This window comes from Rhamphochromis longiceps, linkage group LG22, assembly GCF_057381845.1.
Source record: "Rhamphochromis longiceps isolate RC_006_pf linkage group LG22, R_longiceps_female_GT1.1, whole genome shotgun sequence".
NCBI lineage: Eukaryota > Metazoa > Chordata > Actinopteri > Cichliformes > Cichlidae > Rhamphochromis > Rhamphochromis longiceps.
Genome location: NC_140577.1, coordinates 17,175,967 through 17,194,474, shown reverse-complemented (window position 1 = coordinate 17,194,474; position 18,508 = coordinate 17,175,967). Strand labels below are relative to the sequence as shown.

Below are 18,508 nucleotides of genomic sequence, written 5' to 3'. Positions count from 1 at the left end.
ACGCAGCTCGTCACAGACCACCAGGCGCACCGGCACCCCCCGTCTCTGCTGACTCAGTGCCTTACCAGCAGTCCCTTCACCCCGAGATAGCATCCAGCAACTGACGCACACTCCTCCGGTCAACCCGCCCAGGCACTACCGTACAGAAATGGCTAAGACCGCGATCGGTGAGTTTTGCACTTTATTACGTGTGTGTGTTTTAGTGACATTACAGCGGATTCGCAGTTTGAGGAGGATGAGAGGCAGTGGCGACACCCATGGCACAAAAGGATGCTGAGGGTTGTTGGGAGGGAGCGGCCAGACTCCTCCGCAAGTCGCTGCTAAATATGTGATGAAGTTGTAAATCTGATGCAGCATTTTGAAGATTCATTATTATTATTAAATATTATTTTGGTCTTTAAAAGTCTAATCGATTTTGTCTAATTGTAAATCCAGTTCGGTGTCAATCAGTGAGGGGAGTTTGAGGTTCAGTTTGCCGTGTGAATGACGCATATTTATTTATTCAGCTGAAAGAAAAAAAACATATACATAAATACTCCATAAATGCAAAAGCCGGGCTGTTTTCCCAGCCTGCACAGCATCATCTTGTCGATGCCTGCCTGCCGCACCTGCCTCTTGTTGCCTGACTCAGAGCCGTGCAGCATAATGCAGCGCCAGCGACCCCACCCAACATCTACGGTCCCTTCAAAGCAACCCAGCCGCTCTCCAAGGGTGTGAAATATTTCCCCGTGACAAATCTCATTATTAAAACTGGGCCATCCTATGTAGCTGCGCTGTCTAAAGCCCGCTGAACCAATTTTGTGGTTACCGCCAAAGACGTGAATCAAAGAGAGATAGAGAGGGGGAAGGAAAAAAAGAAAGAAAGAAAGAAAAGGAACTGCTTCGCATTCCAGGGAAGAATTTACAACAAGGGACGGAAATATTAGACATCATTCCTGTTGGCAAGGTTATTGACAGTAATTATATTTGACAGCTATTATATTTGATAAGAGTTTTATGATCGGGCTGCAAATGATGCTTGAAGGCAAACATGACGGCATTTGGCATAAATATTCGGGGGGTGGGAGGGGATAAAATGGGATGCATGCTGTGGCAGGTGGAAGGCCTTGTGTCAGTAAATGCATCTCAACATCCCGGTTTCATTTGGGCTTTTTAACCCATCTCCTCTTCAGACCATAAACACTGCATGGGAGCTGCAGGGTTGCTAAAAAAGAAGCCCTGCCCACCACTAACGTGTGTGCGTGTGTGTTTGAGGAGAAAAAGAGCAGTGTGTGTGTGGTCAGTCTAGGGGATGGTGTGTTTGTTTTCTGCATGGTTGACATGCTGATGGATGCAGGGGCACGCTGAGGGACAGCGGTAAGGGTCCTCGTGTCTGCACTCAGTGAAACCAGCAACTAAACCCTGGCTGTTACATTTATTCCCCCCCCCCCCTCCCCCTTCTCCTCTTCCTCCTTGTCCTCCTACGCCTTCTCTTTTTTCCTCCGTGATTTGAGCTGTGGACAGGCGGACAGGAAGGGATGGGCATGGAGCAGACACTCCGCCATCATGCCAGTCAGCATTCATCGGGTCGCTGAGTTCATGTAGGTTGTGCAGAAGCGCAAGAATAGTCTTAATGTTTCAGAACCAAACTGCTGTTTCACGTTGAAAATTATACAACTATATGTAAGGACAGAAAGGGATGATAAATGCCACCAGAAACATGTGATTTTGTTGGTTATCTTAAATTCTTGACAGTATAATATAGATCAGGACCACTCCTGTGTGCTTTAAGGCTTCTAAGCACTCTTCCTGATCCCTATCAGGTCCACTTGTCATATCCAATTAGGTGTGGTTATTCAACTAGCTCCATAAAATCTGTGCACACAACAAAAGCAGCTCAGATAACGGCACATCCCAAATCTCATCTTCACATGTCTCTCAGGTTTGTTTGTCTGTCTCCATGTCTGCCTGCCTGCAAGATCACGCTAAAAACTGCTCTGCGAAAACCTGACGGGGAGGCGGAGCACAGCTAAAAGGAGAAGCCATTAAATTTTGATGCAGAGCCGAGTCACTTTCTTTAAAATTGCGAAATAGGGCACTGGCCTTGGAGGAGGATGCGCTCGCTCTGCCCTTTCCAGTTCATCCTGATTAATCACTCCATCGATCTATGCAGCACACTCCCATTACTGGTTCAGATGACTGTTGCTTTTTAAGATAGGCCAGAGGAAGAGGTGACATCAGTCCAGTGGTGATCCATGATGTGGTCATAAAAATTTACATGTGGGTTAAAGACAGTTCAGACATTTTAACATCCTTGGCAAGTCTGGTTGTTCTCTACAGACTCAAGAGTATCTTATAGACACAACCTCATTATTTTAAACATGCATTAGAAACCGAATTTTCCCTTTTAATATTTCCTGGCACAGTATCCGCATATTCACCACCTTGATTTAAGCAGTTTGTTGATTAATGATAGTATTTGGTGTATGCAGTTAGTTTGGGTTTATATTACAGATATTAGAGCACACTAAATAACTACGTCACAGCCGTACAGCCTGTCATCATCACCTAGGGGAGCAGCATCTACCTGCAAGTGATTTGTAGACATCCATCACACTGTCAGCTTAGCGAGATGTCTATGATCAGCTTTCAAATGACAACATTTTCTCCCACTTTGTATACTCATATACTCGGTTTCTGTATGTTCACGTGTCCATACCTCTTTCCTTCATTTCCAGGGAACAGTTGTCAGCATTTTTACTGATATTTTCGCGCATTTGAGCACAGACTGTCATGTTTCAAGCAAAAGTGCTAAAACATACTAAAATTGGGGGGATTTGATCCTCTTTGCTTGTGATGCTCAGCTGATGATATTAATTGTGGCTGTTAGCTGCAGGCTCACATATTGATAGCTATTAGAAATTTTCCCTACTTGCCCTTTATCGTCCGGCTGCTCTAATATTTCCCGTAATGGCTAATTTTGCTCTTAATAACCTTGTGATTTTATTGCTGATGGGCGATTTGACTGTAAAGGGCTGGTATGTGCCGAACAGGAGCGCCAAACTCGCACTGCTGTGACTCTACAGCACCCAAGAGGGCAGTGGAGATTTGATGCACAGGGTCATATTTTGTAGGGCAAGTTTTGTAGCCAATTTGCTCCTAGTGCTGCTAAGAGTGTCATTTCATTTGTTTTTCCACCCCGTGTGCCTTTTTACTCAACGTGACTATCCCATAAATTCTTGTAATGGTGTTTTTTAAGACTGCATGAAGAAGAAGGGAGGAACAGTGTGGCTGAGGGGGGGGGGTGGAAGGTTCCAGGAAAAATACCAAATAGGGGTGTGGCGGTTTGTGGCAACGCACTCTCTCTGAGGAGATGCTGGGAGCGTGGGTGAAAAAATAGAGAAAGAGAGTGAGAGGGAGAGTGCACCAGCGACAGATGAGACGGAGGCTTGGGGATGCAGAAGGTGCTGGGGAAGAGGGATGCTTGCGGGGGTGGAGGTAGTGTGGATATTGATGATCTGCACTCTTTCGGCTGATGGATTGGAAGAGGAAGTGCAGTTTGATGGCTGTGTCTGTGGTTGTGGGACGGGAGGAGCAGCTCTGACTGGTTGGAACCAGCCTGATGGATTGGAGTGGGAGCAGTAAAGTGTTGATGTCCCCGTCTGAAATTACTTCATCTCATCTTAAACTGACATATATCGCTTCAGCACGCCTGAAGCTCTGCCAGAAACCTTTGTTTGGAACGCCGTAGCTAGCCATTTTAATGTTTGTGATCCTCTGGGAATGACCATATTATTACACTGCTTACAGAAGGAATTCTCTCAGGAGGAATACAGTAGCACTTTAATGTTTCTACATAATAGTGACTCTCATATATTTTTGATTATGGAAATGAAAGGGGGGGGGGAATGTGGGTTTCAGACATGGAGAGCTGTTTCAGTTCACAGCAAGCGGTTCTTCTTAAGAGAATCAATTTAATTTAACAGTCATAGAAAAGCAAAAAAAAGTTTTTGCACCTTTATTAATAACCAGGATAGAGCTGCAATCATGGGCGAATTTATCCACTCGTCCATCAATACAGATAAAGTCTCCTTTTTTATGTGATATGCTGCTTTTTTCCAGCTAAAATGAGATACCTAACAAGCTCCTCTTAACTAGAGACTTCAGTGATTAACCAATTTTTCAAGAAAATCACCATCGAATTAACAGATTATGAAAAAATCATTAGTTGCAGCCAGAACTGCAGAAACTGTAGATCCACAGGAAAAAAAAGGACCCGCCCAGACTCAGCAACCAGTAAAGAGGAATATCTACTGATCTGCTCCATTAACCCAAATTATCTGCTCCACTGAATTGTTAACTGTCTGAGTCTTTAGCTGTCAAGTGGAGTTGTACATACGAGAACATGGCTGCTGGGCCTTGACATATACACAGCCCAGTAATGAGCCAGTGACACCCTCCCCCACCCCCATCAGCAGAAATGGTGCAGTCCAGTAATTATGAGTTTAAGTGGCATCCACCTGACTTGGCTCCTTCCATTTAGCTGTCCTGAGGGCAGTCAGCGGTGGAGGGAGCTGATAATCCTTCCGTCTGTGATTTCATTTTAAGTCAGAAAGGCGTTGGCACCATCGCAGGGCTACACCTCACCACTCGAGTGTTTTCTCCCCCTCTCACCCCTTTTCACTCTCTCTCTCCTTTCATCTCATAGAAATTGCACTCTTTTCTGTTTCTTTCATCTTCATTCCTATTCTCTCTCTCTCCTTTCTTCCAATAATTCTCGTTTTTTTTATCAGCCTCCCTCCTGCTGTGCTCTTACTCTTTCCCTCTTCCTCCTCAGGGAAGGGGCTAACAAGGCCATCGGAGAATAGCAAGAGCTACATCTGAGAGTTTATCACATTACGGTGGCGTCTGCCCGTCTGCAGGGCAGAAAGTGAGACGCAGGGAGTGAGAGTGAGAGAGTGAGAAGGGAATGAGAGAAAAGAAGCGGCTTGTATTAATCACACTGTACCCCACCACAGAGAAGCTCTTTCCCAGTAAATCTAATTTCAGACGTTGGTACTGTGGCCTTCTGCAAATCATGAATCAATGTGCCACATTTCAGCCCTGAAGGCCTTGTGCTCTGGGTGATGGATTATGCCATACAATGACAGTTGGCATGCAAATCTGCCCCATGAGGCAGTGCACCTTGACAGATGTGCAAACGCAGAATATTTCACAACCTGCAGCGTGTTGCAGATACTTTTGCCTTCTCTCTGCTGGGACTGCTGCTGAACTTAAAGCACAAATTACAAAGGAGTAGGTGCCAAAAACACAAGAATGAAAAAAAAGAAAAAAGAACAAGGTTACACAAGGTTGTTCTTTTCATACTTTTATTTTCTGTCTGCCCTTCGGAGTATTTGTTCCTCCCTGCAGGGGCGTAGGTTGCCAAACACAGCAACTATGAATTGCTGCCAGCTTCACTTCAATGTTATTAAGTTTTTGGACTGTAAATGGACCATGGGATGGACAGCCATACTGCTGTGCTATGCTGATAAGCTAAACCAGTAGCTGTTAGCCTCCTCTATCCATAAGCCACAGTCTAAGAAGATAAAAAACCCAAAGATTATCTGGCTTCTAAAATTACCTGAAAACCATACAACTAATCGCTGATTACCTACAGAAAAGCTGTGGAGCACAAGGGCGTTGGTCTGCCGGCGTTAATAAATAATAGGCCGAAATAAATGCATAGCTAATGATGTGTGGAGAATCCTGTGGGGATGGAAGCATCTTGACTGTTGGGGAAATTAGGTCAAGTAAGGACACATCCGTCATGCTCCCCTCAGTGGAAACAAAAGCCTCAAAATGTCTGCAAAACCCTGAGCAGTTCAGCTGCAGCAGACATCCTTTGATGAGATTTCCTTTTGGACGTCTTGATGAATAATTATCCCTCCAAAAATGTTAATATTTACATCAAAGACCTCCCGTGGAAGTAGAAGTAGGTTACAGATGTTTCATCTTTTTTCTGTGTTACTGGGTTAATATTTTGCCTGTGTGCATGTTAGAGGCGCGGCCCTAAGTGTGCACGACAGCAAAGTAAGCAGAAGTAATATTTCACATTTGTATCCGCAGCTTACAAAGAGAAGATGAAGGAGATTTCAGTTCTCTCGCTCATCTGCTCCTGTCTGTATCCCGAGAGCCGCAAAAATATCATGGGCGACTATGAAGGTAGGGTGGATATAAGCCTCCTGTTTTATCCAAAAGCACCTGAAGGAAGAAAGAAAGGCAGAGAAAAGTGAGAATTGTCTTTCTTTTGTTCGTTTTTGTTGCACACGCATGCAGATATGGACATAAAGCCCATTAACAAGCGCGCCTCAGGCCAGGCCTTTGAGGTCATCCTGAAGCCGACCTCCCCTGTATCTGAAGTGGCCCACTGCATCACCAGTCCCCCAAAGAGGGACATTTCCCTGGAGGATATCCAAAAGAAGCTGGAGGCAGCTGAGGACCGAAGACGGGTAAGGATTTTCCCCCCACAGAGACACAAAAACATCAAGTGTAAGAAAACAAAATAATGCCAAACAAAAGCACAAAATCATCTTCGAGCTTACAAAATATTGCTGCTATGATGTTATAATCGGTTGGCTTCCCTTGAAATCTAATTTCACATAAATGTGCATCACATTGGCTGCTGCACCCTCAAGCCTGTCATGAAAAATCGAGGCTGACATCGGCTAATTCCTGCATCCCATTGATTCGAATGTCAATAGAGTGAGTCCAGCACCTGACGAATCCAACAAACCAGCACCAAATCAATCAACCAATCAATATCACTGATTTTTTTTTAACTCCGACTACCCAATACTGTCAGGAAATATAAATTATAATACATAGTAAATAATTCATTATAGTTTTTAAAAAAATTAAGCCGGTGAGGAAAGACCTTTTCCTAGATCGTTTAAACATCTGCATCTGTTGCACCATCTCTGACTCACTCTCAGAGACATAAATCAATGAGTGGTCAGATTTCAGTAAATCACATTTAAGAACAAATTTAGGAAGACATCTTCTCTCTTCTTTCTCCTTCTCCTCTTCCTCCTCCAGTGCCAGGAGGCGCATGTGCTTCAGACCTTGGCTGAGAAGCGAGAGCACGAGCGCGACGTGCTGATGAAGGCCATGGAGGAAAACAGCAACTTCAGCCGCATGGCTGAAGAGAAGCTCCAGATGAAGATGGAGCAAATCGAGGAGAACCGGATGGCTTACCTGGCCGCCATGATGGAGCGCCTGCAGGAGAAGGTGAGGAGCGGAGAGAGTCCCATCTGAAAATTATTCTTCTTATTATCCGGCTAATAATAAAAATTATGTCACTGTGAGACTTTGCAAACAGGCAAATAAATATTTTAGTTGTTACTTCATATTGTGTATAATACATACTGATGTCAGTGTGAATAAGAAACGGTCATTCTCGTTGTGTTGCTCCAACTACAAAATCCCCAGACAAAATATTGACGGTGTGACCTCAGAAAAGCTGAGAAATCTTAAAGAAAAGCTACCTTGTGTTGTGCTTGTATTCATAAATCTATCACTAAGTCAAAGTAGTATCTGCTATTTTCTGATTCGCACTATGAAAACTTAATAACATTTGTCTTTGCTATAAGAGTCCAAAACAAACAGCTGAACAAACTGAAAGTGACTCTGCCGTTACACACAGTGACATAATTACCATCAATGTTTTATTACAGTTATGAATCTGACAATGAAACAAACCAGTAAAGACAAATGTGTTTTAGAGCTGAAGTACTGGATAATATTCTCATGTTCATAAAGACAAGAATAAATAGGAACCATATTATTAAGCTAGGCTAATGAATGCTTGTTAGCTGATCACGATCAGCCCCCATTACTCAGTATACAAAAGATACACGTAGCTACTGTCACATCACCCACTGGTCTGAAGCTTCAACAGCCTCTGCCATGTTATATTTCAGAGCGTTCTCACTCCCGAGGCGTAACATGTCGACGTTTTGTCACGTCCCGCGGCGTTCCTGAGGAACGCGAAAGGAGACCTTCGGCGTTCTTATGGTACGCGGCGGGTTATGGCTGGAATCCAGTGCAATGACGCTCCCGCGGTAATAGACGTTCCAGCCCTGTATTCCAGCCCTAAACCTAACCTTATCCCTAGCCCTGACCATAACCTTATTCCTGACCTTAACCAGGACTTTAATGATGTTAAATAGCGTGTTTCTAAGCGATTTGAAGAAAAAGAGCGAACATGTGTAGGTTCAGTCCAGACGGTTCTCATATTCCCTCTTTTTCCGAGGTCGTCATTTAGGAACGTGGTGGGTAGCCGAAAACGTAATATGGTGACGATTTGTCACCTAGCGTAAAATGTTACGCTTTGGGAGTGAGAACGGGTTGTATATTTTCTGAAGGGCCAAAGCTTATCATTAACCGCACCCACACAGGCCTAGAGACCAGTTGGGAACTGCTTGACAACCACCAGTTGCTAAGAAAAAATGTGTGTTCCCCGACTGGTTGGAAATGCTTGTTGGCAGTTGCTGTAACCAGTGGTTGCTAAGGAAAAGTTATTACCCAATCAGTTGGGGCGTCGATGCAGGAGCTTAATTGCTGTTACTATGTGAAATTGTTTCATAGACAGGTACATGGCGTCCCAGCAAAACCTCTTTGTGATTGCCTTGGCCACTAGCAGATTGCTGCAGTTGCCCATCGTTGCATGGAAGATGCCAATTTGTCTGCAAACACTTGCCAAATACTTGTTACGCAGCAGTAAAGCACGTCTCTAACAAAGATAACACCACTTTTTGTAAAATATTGGTTGGAGTGGCAGGACACAACGTCGCACTTTTTCAAGTTTCATTAGCACTAGCAGGCGTTTGCAATCAGTGTCTTCCATGCAGACTACAGGCAATCTGTTAGCAGTCAAAGCAGTCACATGGGTGGGGTTATGGTGCAGCACCCTCTTTGCTCGTGACACCTCTAGCAAACCTGATACTGAATACCTTTTTTTTTTCTTTTTCTTTTTCTGTGTGACTGAGGTCATACTTGGACAATCTAGCTAAGGCTAGCTTGTTTAGCAAGCTAAGGACAGTCACCACCAGTTGGGAGTTAGTTGCTTATTCAGTACTCGTGTTCTCCACCATCATTTTGAAAAGTCTTGCACATTTATCAAGTTATCATTAGCAAAAGACAGAATGACATTTAAACTCAAAATTGCCTTTGGGTAGTAGGTCTGGAAATAGATTTTACTGCACAAACACACATTCGCACACACATACATGGACTCGAAAGAGGAAAACAATACAAGCCGTGCTGTCACGGCTGGTAAATATAGCAAGAGGGGAAATGAAGTCCAAGGGTCAGCATAGGGAAACTGTTGCTGTGAACAAGGGGGGAAAAATGTCAGGAAACGGCTGGCAGCAGAGAAAAACGTGACATCCTCAATGTGTGTGTTTATGTTTTTTCTAGGAGAAGCATGCACAGGAGGTGCGCAGGAACAAGGAATTGAGAGAAGCACTGACAGCGTGAGAAACCCCAACTGGTTCCATGTCCCACCTCCACACCCTCCACCGCCTTCCCCAGCCCTGAGGAACGCCCCACCCCGCTCCTTTCCCCACCCGTATCCCACATTTCCCCACCTCTCCACCCCCACCACCATACTCCCCCCTACACTAGTACAAACCACCACAGCCTGAGGTGCCACCCCGACACAGCGGGAGCTTCAAATGGAGTTGGGGGTGGGAAAAATGCAAAAATGATTAAAAACAAAAGAAAGATCAATGTATCCTGTCCACTCTTCCCAAAAAAAAGAATGTTTTCGCTCCGTTTCAAATGAGAGGAAAAGAAAAAAAAAAATCAAATTGACAAGTGACAGTGGTTTTTGTAAATACTTCCTTTTTTTGTTATATACAGTACGATACAAGCAGCAAAAGTATTGATTGCAGTGTGCCATTTTTATATATAAGTTTCTTCTCCTTGCATATATGGATGTAATAATTTGTTCATTTTCATGTTTACTTTTTTTTGTTCATTTCAGCCTGAGAATGTTTTTTCTTTTAGATTTCTCTTGTGTGATTACAGGCTTAGGTGTTTGTTGTGAGTTTGCCAGCTAGCTGATGGTTGGCGGTGACTGCTTGCGTCCTCACACGGCCCGCATCCTGGCTCAGTTCCCTTCGCCCCTGCAAGTGGCCGCTTACTCATCTGACCCAGCAGATCTGCGAGGCAAAATTAGATCCATCCGGTTTATGCCAGTATTCAATCAGTGAGGAGCAAGTGCAGGAAAGCTGACAGAGGGCAAAGGGGGACAGTTTTGCGTTCATGTGAGGACCGCAAGCCGTCGTCGCACATCCACTCCTGTGAGGTAGGGTAGTGACTGTACCACAGGAGGCCACTTTAGCATTTAATGAGCCCATCCTCATCCTTCTTCCTTCCGTCTGCAAACTCTTCATCTCTCCACATACAACATATATATATATCTACTGTAAAAGCACTCACTCACATGCTCTCCACACAGGCAACCACAGAGCTCAGGCAGAGCGTGCTAATTTCTGTCCATCTGGCACCGGAAAGCTCATCCCTGACAAATGGCGGACCTCTTATATTCCTCTGTAAACAGGCTTCCAGTCACATTTAAATCACATGTTACTGTAACGTACGACACCACTGGGGACAAAGTGCATCCTGAGAATGCTGAAGTGCAAAAACAAAATAATAATAATAAAACCTGCTACTGTGAAGCTTAATTTGGAGAAAAAAACAAAATAAATCCCAGTTTTCTCCATTTCACAAAGGCTAGAGTAGTCCGCGACATCGCCATCACCTACTGGGAACCATCGCACTTCACTCCGAGACACTTTAAATGCCACTGTAAGGTCAGCACAAGAAAGACTTCTAAGCCATAAAGACAGGTATCACTGCAGCAGCGATTCACAGTATTTCCATCTGTAAAGGTGTATATGAGTGTGTCCGAATGGTTTGTAACCAGGGTGTTGAAGCCTGAGGTTGAACCCTGTTGGTCACGCACGCACAGTTGACCCATAAATGTGTGTGAGTGTGTGTGTGTGCAAGTGTGTGTGTATTTCAGAAACGGCGGGTAGATAAACCAACCCTTGTGCCATATGATATTGATCCGGTTAAATATAAATAAACACCATTACAGTCAGAAGTTCAGCACAGACAGCGACTCTCCTACCTGCCTCTCTCACTCTCTCTCTTTGTCTCCTCTATCCATTTGTGTGTTTCCCCCTCTCCACATATATCTTTGTGAGCAAGCAGTGGTTAATAAAGATTTGGGGTTCAGTGAATGAAACCGGCTCTCAGACTGACTTCTTTCCTGCACGCTTGTGTTTCCAGTGGACTATTTTCTTTATGTAACTGAAACAAAATGTCAGGTCAGAACAATGCGTGGATAAACACGTCTGTAGGTGAATTATTCAGCTTCAATAACTCTTTGGACTGTACAACAATCACCACCTGGATTTAACTAAGCAAACAGGTATGAGCCTTCCACTGGATAATTACTGCAATGATTAACCTGTTTCGGCTGCCAACAGGTTATTTAACCCTAACCGATGCAGTAATTAGTTTCTCATTTCTTAAACCAGAAGGTGCTAAATATTAACCGGCATCAAGCAAAGAAAACTACTAAGGAGACTGCTGAAACTGCTAAAGAACTGTACAATGCATTATGAAAATGTGGAAGGACAGAAGTGTGTTAGCGGATACCCACATGCTAAGTGCAAAGGGAACTCAGGGGATTGGGACTAAACAGCTTTTAGATTTAAGAAAACCACTTATCATTGAGGGAAACTGGGAAAAAAACATGCTTTAATTTGGTAGGGAGAATGAAGATTGGACTGGATGTTGAAGGAAAAAGGTCGTGTTCTCAGATGAATTCTGTTCCTGATGAGTGTATGAGGGTAAAAAGAGAGGTGGATAAGGTGGTGCACCCATCGTGCTTAGTGCCCCCAGTACAAGCCTGTGGGGCAGGCTTATAAGCTTGGGTTGCTTCAGTTAGTCCACTCCAGATTCAGCATTAAAAAAAAATAGATTCTTCCATCAGTGTAGTTTTTCTTCCTTCATGCAGTGAGGATATTGCAAGGTGACAGCGTCAGGATTCATCGGGCTCAGACTGTGAAAGAGTGCTACATGGAGCACGAGGCAGACCATTAACCCCACTGAGACTGGAGAAGTCGTCTGACTCTCTCATCGTGAATACAAGATATCAGTGAAAAATGAATACAGCTGTGCAGGAAATAAATGCCATGAGGTTATCAAAATGCTGTGTTTTGTTTTATATACTTTTTAAAATTATTGTTGATTTTATTTTAAATATTTAGATATAAATAAGTAACAAAAAATACTGATTTTTACTGACTCTACCTATGTATTATTTTAACATTTATCATGTATTTATTTGTTCTGCAAAACTTAGCATTAGTGTGAGCGAATCAGAGAACAGCTTTATATTGTAAGGTAGACCCTACAATAATACATACAGAGAAAAACCCAACAATCAAATGACCCCTATGAGCAAGCACTTTGGCGACAGTGGGAAGGAAAAACTCCCTTTTAACAGGAAGAAACCTTGGGCAGATCCAGACTCAGGGAGGGGCGGCCATCTGCCCGACTGGTTGGGGTGAGAGATCAATACCTGAACCAGTTTAAGGCTACTAAAGTAACTTCTCTGGCATTTGTTATGGGCATAGTGCTGCAGTCAGCTGTTTTACACAAACACCAAAGAAAAAGAGACACAAAGTCATAAACATAGATAAAACATTACAGATTAGATGGTACCTAACTACACATAAAATCATGAAGAAAGAAAAAATCACAGCCTCTAATGATGAATTTGATTGAGCGCCTTTTGTTTTTTTAATAACTGTCTGCAGATTTTGAGTTAACGTTGTTATTTGATCACAAAAAAGCATAAAGTGAAAATCTGACATCAGCCCCAGTTATAAAAGGAAAGTGAGAATAATGAAGGCCGTATTTGCACATTAGCTTTTCCTGCTATGACAAGTAGAAGGGCAGTTTACGAGGCTTTAATTTGAGTTGTATGGTTCCAACTTGTTTATTATACATGACCAGCTTTTTAAAACGTTCATCAAGATTATATGGAGACATAGAAGTACAGCATAAATGCCTGTGCATTTCCATTACATCTATAGAGAGTGTTTATACTCTTATCTGTTTGTACTATTATCTGCTCTAAAACATTTTTAAAATAAACTTTGAAAATGTACTTTTTCAGTGGATTAATATAACAAGAAAACATTCTAATGCTATTAGAATAATGTGCATTTTTGCTGTATTGCTTTAACCTAAAAAATATAAGATTTCATTACGCATAATAGGTTTCCTTAACTTCTTTCAGTCCTTTTCCTTGTGAAATATTCCCATTTTGCTGTGATTAACAAAACATCCTTTGCCCGCGACGACTTGAAGCACCACTTATGACCAGTTGAGGGCGACAAAAGACAAGCTGTCTTCGCTCCACTTCACTGATCTTGCCTTTCGGCTGCACAGAGAGGCTTACATCACTACCTGGCTCTGCATCATCATCAGGAAATGAAAGGAGGATGACTAGACAGAAGCGGAGAGAGGCGACAGCAAAGAAATAAAAGAGTCAGAGTTACGCAGGCGACCGGGCCGACTATTTGGGCCACTGTGCTGAGAACAGAAGGTGCAGCTGGTGCAAGCTGAAATGATGGCAAAGAGACAAAAACCTTTGATGCACACTTCCTTTCTCACAGGTTCCTGCTCCCTCTCTCCTTTGACTCTGCCACCCCTCCCATTGCTTTCTTCGCCCTTTTCTCTTCATCTGCTACCCAATACTCCATCCCTCCTTACTTTCCTCCTTCATCCTCTTCCAACCTTTCCTCCCTCCTTTTTCCCTCCTCTAGTTCCCACGGAGCACATGGGGCCAGGCAGGCTGCTATTGTCTAGGATATCCCCTCCTTGTTAATGGTTTCCTGTGCACACACAGAGGACTGCTGAGAGAAACAAGCAGCCTCATCTGATACCAGGCGTCGCCATGTACTGCACACACACACACAAACAACTGGAGGCATCAACAAGCAAACACACGTACCATACCACACCAAAGCACATTCACACCGCAATGAATAAAATCCCAGCACACTTGAACAAATACGCAGGTGATTTATCAGAACTCTTTTTTTATTGCAAGGAACTTGTCGTTACCACCAGCAAGACCTTTGAAAAGCAGGCAAATCTGATTTGTCAGCGCTTGCTTGTGTTTTGTACAACCATGAAATGCACACAGTCACAGTGAGGTTTGCTAGGAGACACCAAAACATCACCTGGAAATAAAGCAATTGCATTTAGAAATCTGTCTACAGGCTTTGGAAATGTAATGATGTTATTTACTTTTTATTTACTACAACTGTTCTTACAGACGGAGATGAGCTTCCTGTTGGTAACTTCTGACTCTAAACGCTGATGCAAAAAAACTTTTGAGACTAGGTGATAAGAAGAAAAAAAACAGCCTAACATCTTTTACATTAGGAAGAAGCAGGAACTTTGCTATAGCTGTTAAAAAGCTGTTAATCAGTTGATTGTTAAGGACAGGATTTACTGTAGAGAGGAAGTTTAAGTTGAGGGAAGCGAGTTTAAATAACAACGCTTTACATGAACACTGGAGGCTGTGGGTAAATCACATTTAGCTTTGTTTTAACCAAGCTGGTAGCTGACGTCTGCTCCCACTATCAGTCAGACGAGCACCTGGTTTTGGTTATTCCACCCCATAAAATGTTGTAAATAGGGGGTGACTCTCAATCCCCTGTAACTGTGGTACCAACACCCGAGTTCCAGGGTGAAAGTGTCCCCCCCCCTTTCACCCAGGAACTCGACAGGCTGCTTGACCATCTGGAAAAGCCATTCCTGATAGACTGACTACAGTGGGTGAAACTTCTAAAAGGGGTGGGCAGGAACAGAGATCAATCAACATAGTAAATCACACTTGTTGCCTTTTAGTCACGGTCTCCCTCGTCACTGATTTTTTCTTCTCTTCTATACAAAGAACAACAACAACAAAAAAAAACATTACAGATGATTAAAAAAAAAAGAACTATAACTAGGTATATCCTCTGTGGGATGTCATCATCATCATCATCACCATCATAGAAAAAAAATAGCACTTTCTTAGCAGGAAAATAAAGAATTTGAGTCCTTGAGTCCAGCTCAGCTGGGAAGTGAGTCGAGTCTGTGCGCAGATTGAGTTTTCATTTTAGTCAGAAAGCTCCTATCTCCATACCCCAGGGTCTGTAGGGTTTGGCCACGCCGGAGTTCTGGGTCGGGGGGCTGATGGCAGTAGTGGGTGAGATGAGGGGGAAGGTGCTGAAGGTGAAGGGGAACGCCGAGAGAGAGGAGAGGAGTGGAGGGGAGAGCTTGGAGGCCGACGAGGGGACCAGAGCAGGATGCAGGACGGTGGTGGGAGCGGCAGTGGTGGAGGGAATCCTGATCGGACCTTGATCGGAGTGTGGGGTGACGCTGCCGCTGCGCCTGCCCGGGATGTGAGTCTCTGCAACCAGCGCGGAGGATGACGGCGAGGAGGAGGACGGCGATGAATTGGAGGTGGATGACAGAGGAGTTTGTGGGCTGCTGGTGGTGCTGCGGGGTAGAGGCGCCAGCGGTGCACCCTGTTGGTGCTGGAGGAGGAGGGGGTGTGTGAGGTGGGCAGCGGGGGATCCGAAAGCAGAACCCCACGCCAGGTGACTCAGGCCGGAGTGAGCCTCACGCTGACTGGCGTAGTTGTTGAGGTGAGAGACTAGACGGATCCGCAGAGGGTCTGCGCTGTCCAAGCCTTCGATTATGCTCAGATAACGAGCCGTCTCAGCCAGGCACTCCCTGAAACCCAAACCACGGTAGTCCATCGCGAGGGCGTGGGCGTCAAAGTAACCTGAAGAAGACAGTAAATTAGATTCTATAACCGCCAACTCCTCTGAACTTTAAAAAAGAAACCGTTATGAACCATTGAGCCCTTGCTTTTGGGATAATGACATATCAGTCACACAAAAAGAGACTACTTCCACTGCTGATCTGGTCAGACCAGCTATGTGTGTCTCATTTAAACATATTTAAAATTAATAAGTGTACCTTTGCCTCCAGCAGCATGAAGCATCTTCAGATGATCAACAGTCATCTGCAAAATCTCTGCTTTCTCCAGCTTGGCTGAACCCTTCAGGGAGGAAAGAAAATGGAAAAGATAAGATTTTAACAATCCAACAGATTTTAGGTAAACAGTGAGCTTTCCTGAGTGTTAACTGCTCATTAGGCTGGGAGACTTCGCGTACTTGTTTCTCGTAGGCGCTGGGAACCAGCCTGCGGAGCTCGCTGAGGCTGTTATTGATTCTGTCACGGCGTCGCTTCTCAATAATCTGAGAAAAGATCATTAAAGATTAGAGATGAGACCTGCTAAATGTGACATTTGGTGACAAACAAGGTCAAGAAAGATAAATTCACTTACTCCTCGACGCCTTTTCCTCGCCTGCACCTGAGTGGATGTTGAGGGAGACATGGAGCCGAGAGGGGAGCTCATATTCCTGAAAGAAGGTGGAACGGGGAGGTTTGGTCAATATCCGCACAGTAAAGTTTTACAGAGATATTCACAAACTTGAACCACTTCAGAGGAAGGAAACACTTCAGGGCCAAATGACTTACCCATTCTCATCTGCGCTCTCCTTCTCCACTTCAATAGTTTCATCCAGCTCGCTGTCCGAGGAGCTAAAATCGTGATTCCTCTTCATTTTGATTCGTGCGCAGTAGTTCCTTCAGTGCGTCAGCTTTGTGAGCCAAACTCGCTTCTGCCCAGGTTTGCCCGGAGCGCCTCTGTTTGAAGCGCTCAGCTTTCCCACGGTGTCATTTCAACGGTGCTGTCGGGCAACGGGGGCGGTGACCCGCGCCAAATCAGCCAATCACAAAGCTGTCTCGGGTTTGAAAGACAGCAGTTAGCCCAAGCACGTCTTCGTGCGCTTTGAGGGCTGGGGGAGAGTTAAGATCTCCCACTCTGAGGCTGTTTCGATGCCCTGAAAAACCTTCAATACTTTTCACCTGTAACGGAAGCTTATGTAAAAAAGAGCGGTGGGTCATGACTTATGAGCGTTTGCAAATTATGAGTACATTTTAATGACCATGACTGCGACTTTTACTTTTCACAATAAACAAAACTTTAAACCTTTTATGTATTTTAAAAATTGTATCTATTTAATTAATTTTTGAAGTTTAGTGATGTAAATGTGCCTGTGAACGTCTGTTGTTTAAGTGTGCTATATAGGCTATAAATTAAACAGACGTGACTGACAACATAAAAAGATTCAGATGTTTTTCATAGTGCATGTTTGGGATATATTTTATATCGCAGAACAGTTCAGTCTGCTAAATATTGAAGATTTGGGCCGACCTGCCCTGGGACTACAGATGGAAATCAGCAGTTTAGTTATAATCTTTACATTTAATATGTTTGTTACACTGATGTCCATTAACACACGTTGTTCCTGTTGAATCGATTTAATAATATTTTTCTTTAAGACCACAGACAGCCTTTGTTACCACTTTATGTTCCCCTTCTTAAATACTTTCATGCTTTTTTCTTTTCATTCGGCGTCTTTTTTCTGAAATCACAGCTGAGTTTTTAAAGAAAAACAGGTTTCACGACGTGATTTGGGATTCCCCCCCCTCAATTTCAGAGTGACTGATCTTGCCAAACACGGAGGATCTTTGGAGAAACTTTGACATCGGTCCAATGGACTTTCGGTCCATGACTGTCCACCCCCCGCCCCCAACCACCCTGCTCCCGCGAGTCCGCCCCCTCCTCCCCCGTGTGTGTCCCCGGTGGTGATGAGGAGTGGCTGGCCGGCTGTCAGCACGCGCTGGCCGTGGGAAAGTTCCCTAACCGGCGCTGATAACCAATCAGAGGCCGACGGCCGGCTCCAGCGCTGGAATGAATGGAGCAATTGGTCGGGGCGACGGGCGGTCTGCGAGCGAGCGTGTGAACCTGTAATCCAATACTAACTCAGCCCGGGAGGAGAGACAGGGAGCGCTGCCGCAACCAGAGGAAGCCACCAAGTCTAATCTTACCCCACAGAGAGACCTCATGCACGGTAAAGACTCCGTGGGCACTTCAAGGGCTTGTGAGAGCAGTCAGCGAGAGGCCCGTAATGCAATCAAAGCGGTTTGTCCGCTCTCCCTGGAGTTTCCATATCATCACCAGCGCACGACTGATGGCTCCTATAATGGTCACACTCCCCAAATAATTTGCTGTGTGTTTGTATATGCGTGCAGCACTCATGTAATGCATATGGAGCTGGAGCCCCTCAGGCGACGGTCTCCTGCAGGGACCGGTCTGCGGCATATTTAAACAACAGTGCGGTGTTTTAAAGAATAGCGCACAGTGATAGACATGAAAAACGCCTGAATCATTAACAGTATATAAGTAATCATCTCTCTCATAGGCTGCAGTGGCTTTTCACTTCTATTTCATTTCATTTGAGGAACATATTAAAGCCAAATTTTACTC

The 18,508-nt window shown here is 44.3% G+C and overlaps 2 protein-coding genes across 2 annotated transcripts; one reads left to right on the top strand and one right to left on the bottom strand.

The window, feature by feature from the left end:
* stmn2b (stathmin 2b) lies at window positions 1–11,289 on the top strand. Its single transcript, XM_085396199.1, has 5 exons — window positions 1–167; window positions 6,088–6,183; window positions 6,298–6,470; window positions 7,057–7,248; window positions 9,439–11,289. Exons 1-5 carry the CDS (start codon window positions 149–151, stop codon window positions 9,496–9,498), a joined length of 540 nt encoding a protein of 179 aa, XP_085252325.1. The 5' UTR covers window positions 1–148; the 3' UTR covers window positions 9,499–11,289.
* A 2,841-nt stretch (window positions 11,290–14,130) lies between these two features.
* On the bottom strand, window positions 14,131–16,839 carry hey1 (hes-related family bHLH transcription factor with YRPW motif 1). The gene is made up of 5 exons (XM_085396743.1): window positions 16,654–16,839; window positions 16,460–16,535; window positions 16,287–16,370; window positions 16,090–16,171; window positions 14,131–15,892 (listed from the first exon to the last, which is right to left on the bottom strand). The coding sequence occupies exons 1-5, from the start codon at window positions 16,737–16,739 to the stop codon at window positions 15,225–15,227; spliced, it is 996 nt and encodes a 331-aa protein (XP_085252869.1). The 5' UTR covers window positions 16,740–16,839; the 3' UTR covers window positions 14,131–15,224.
* Window positions 16,840–18,508: the final 1,669 nt, after the last annotated feature.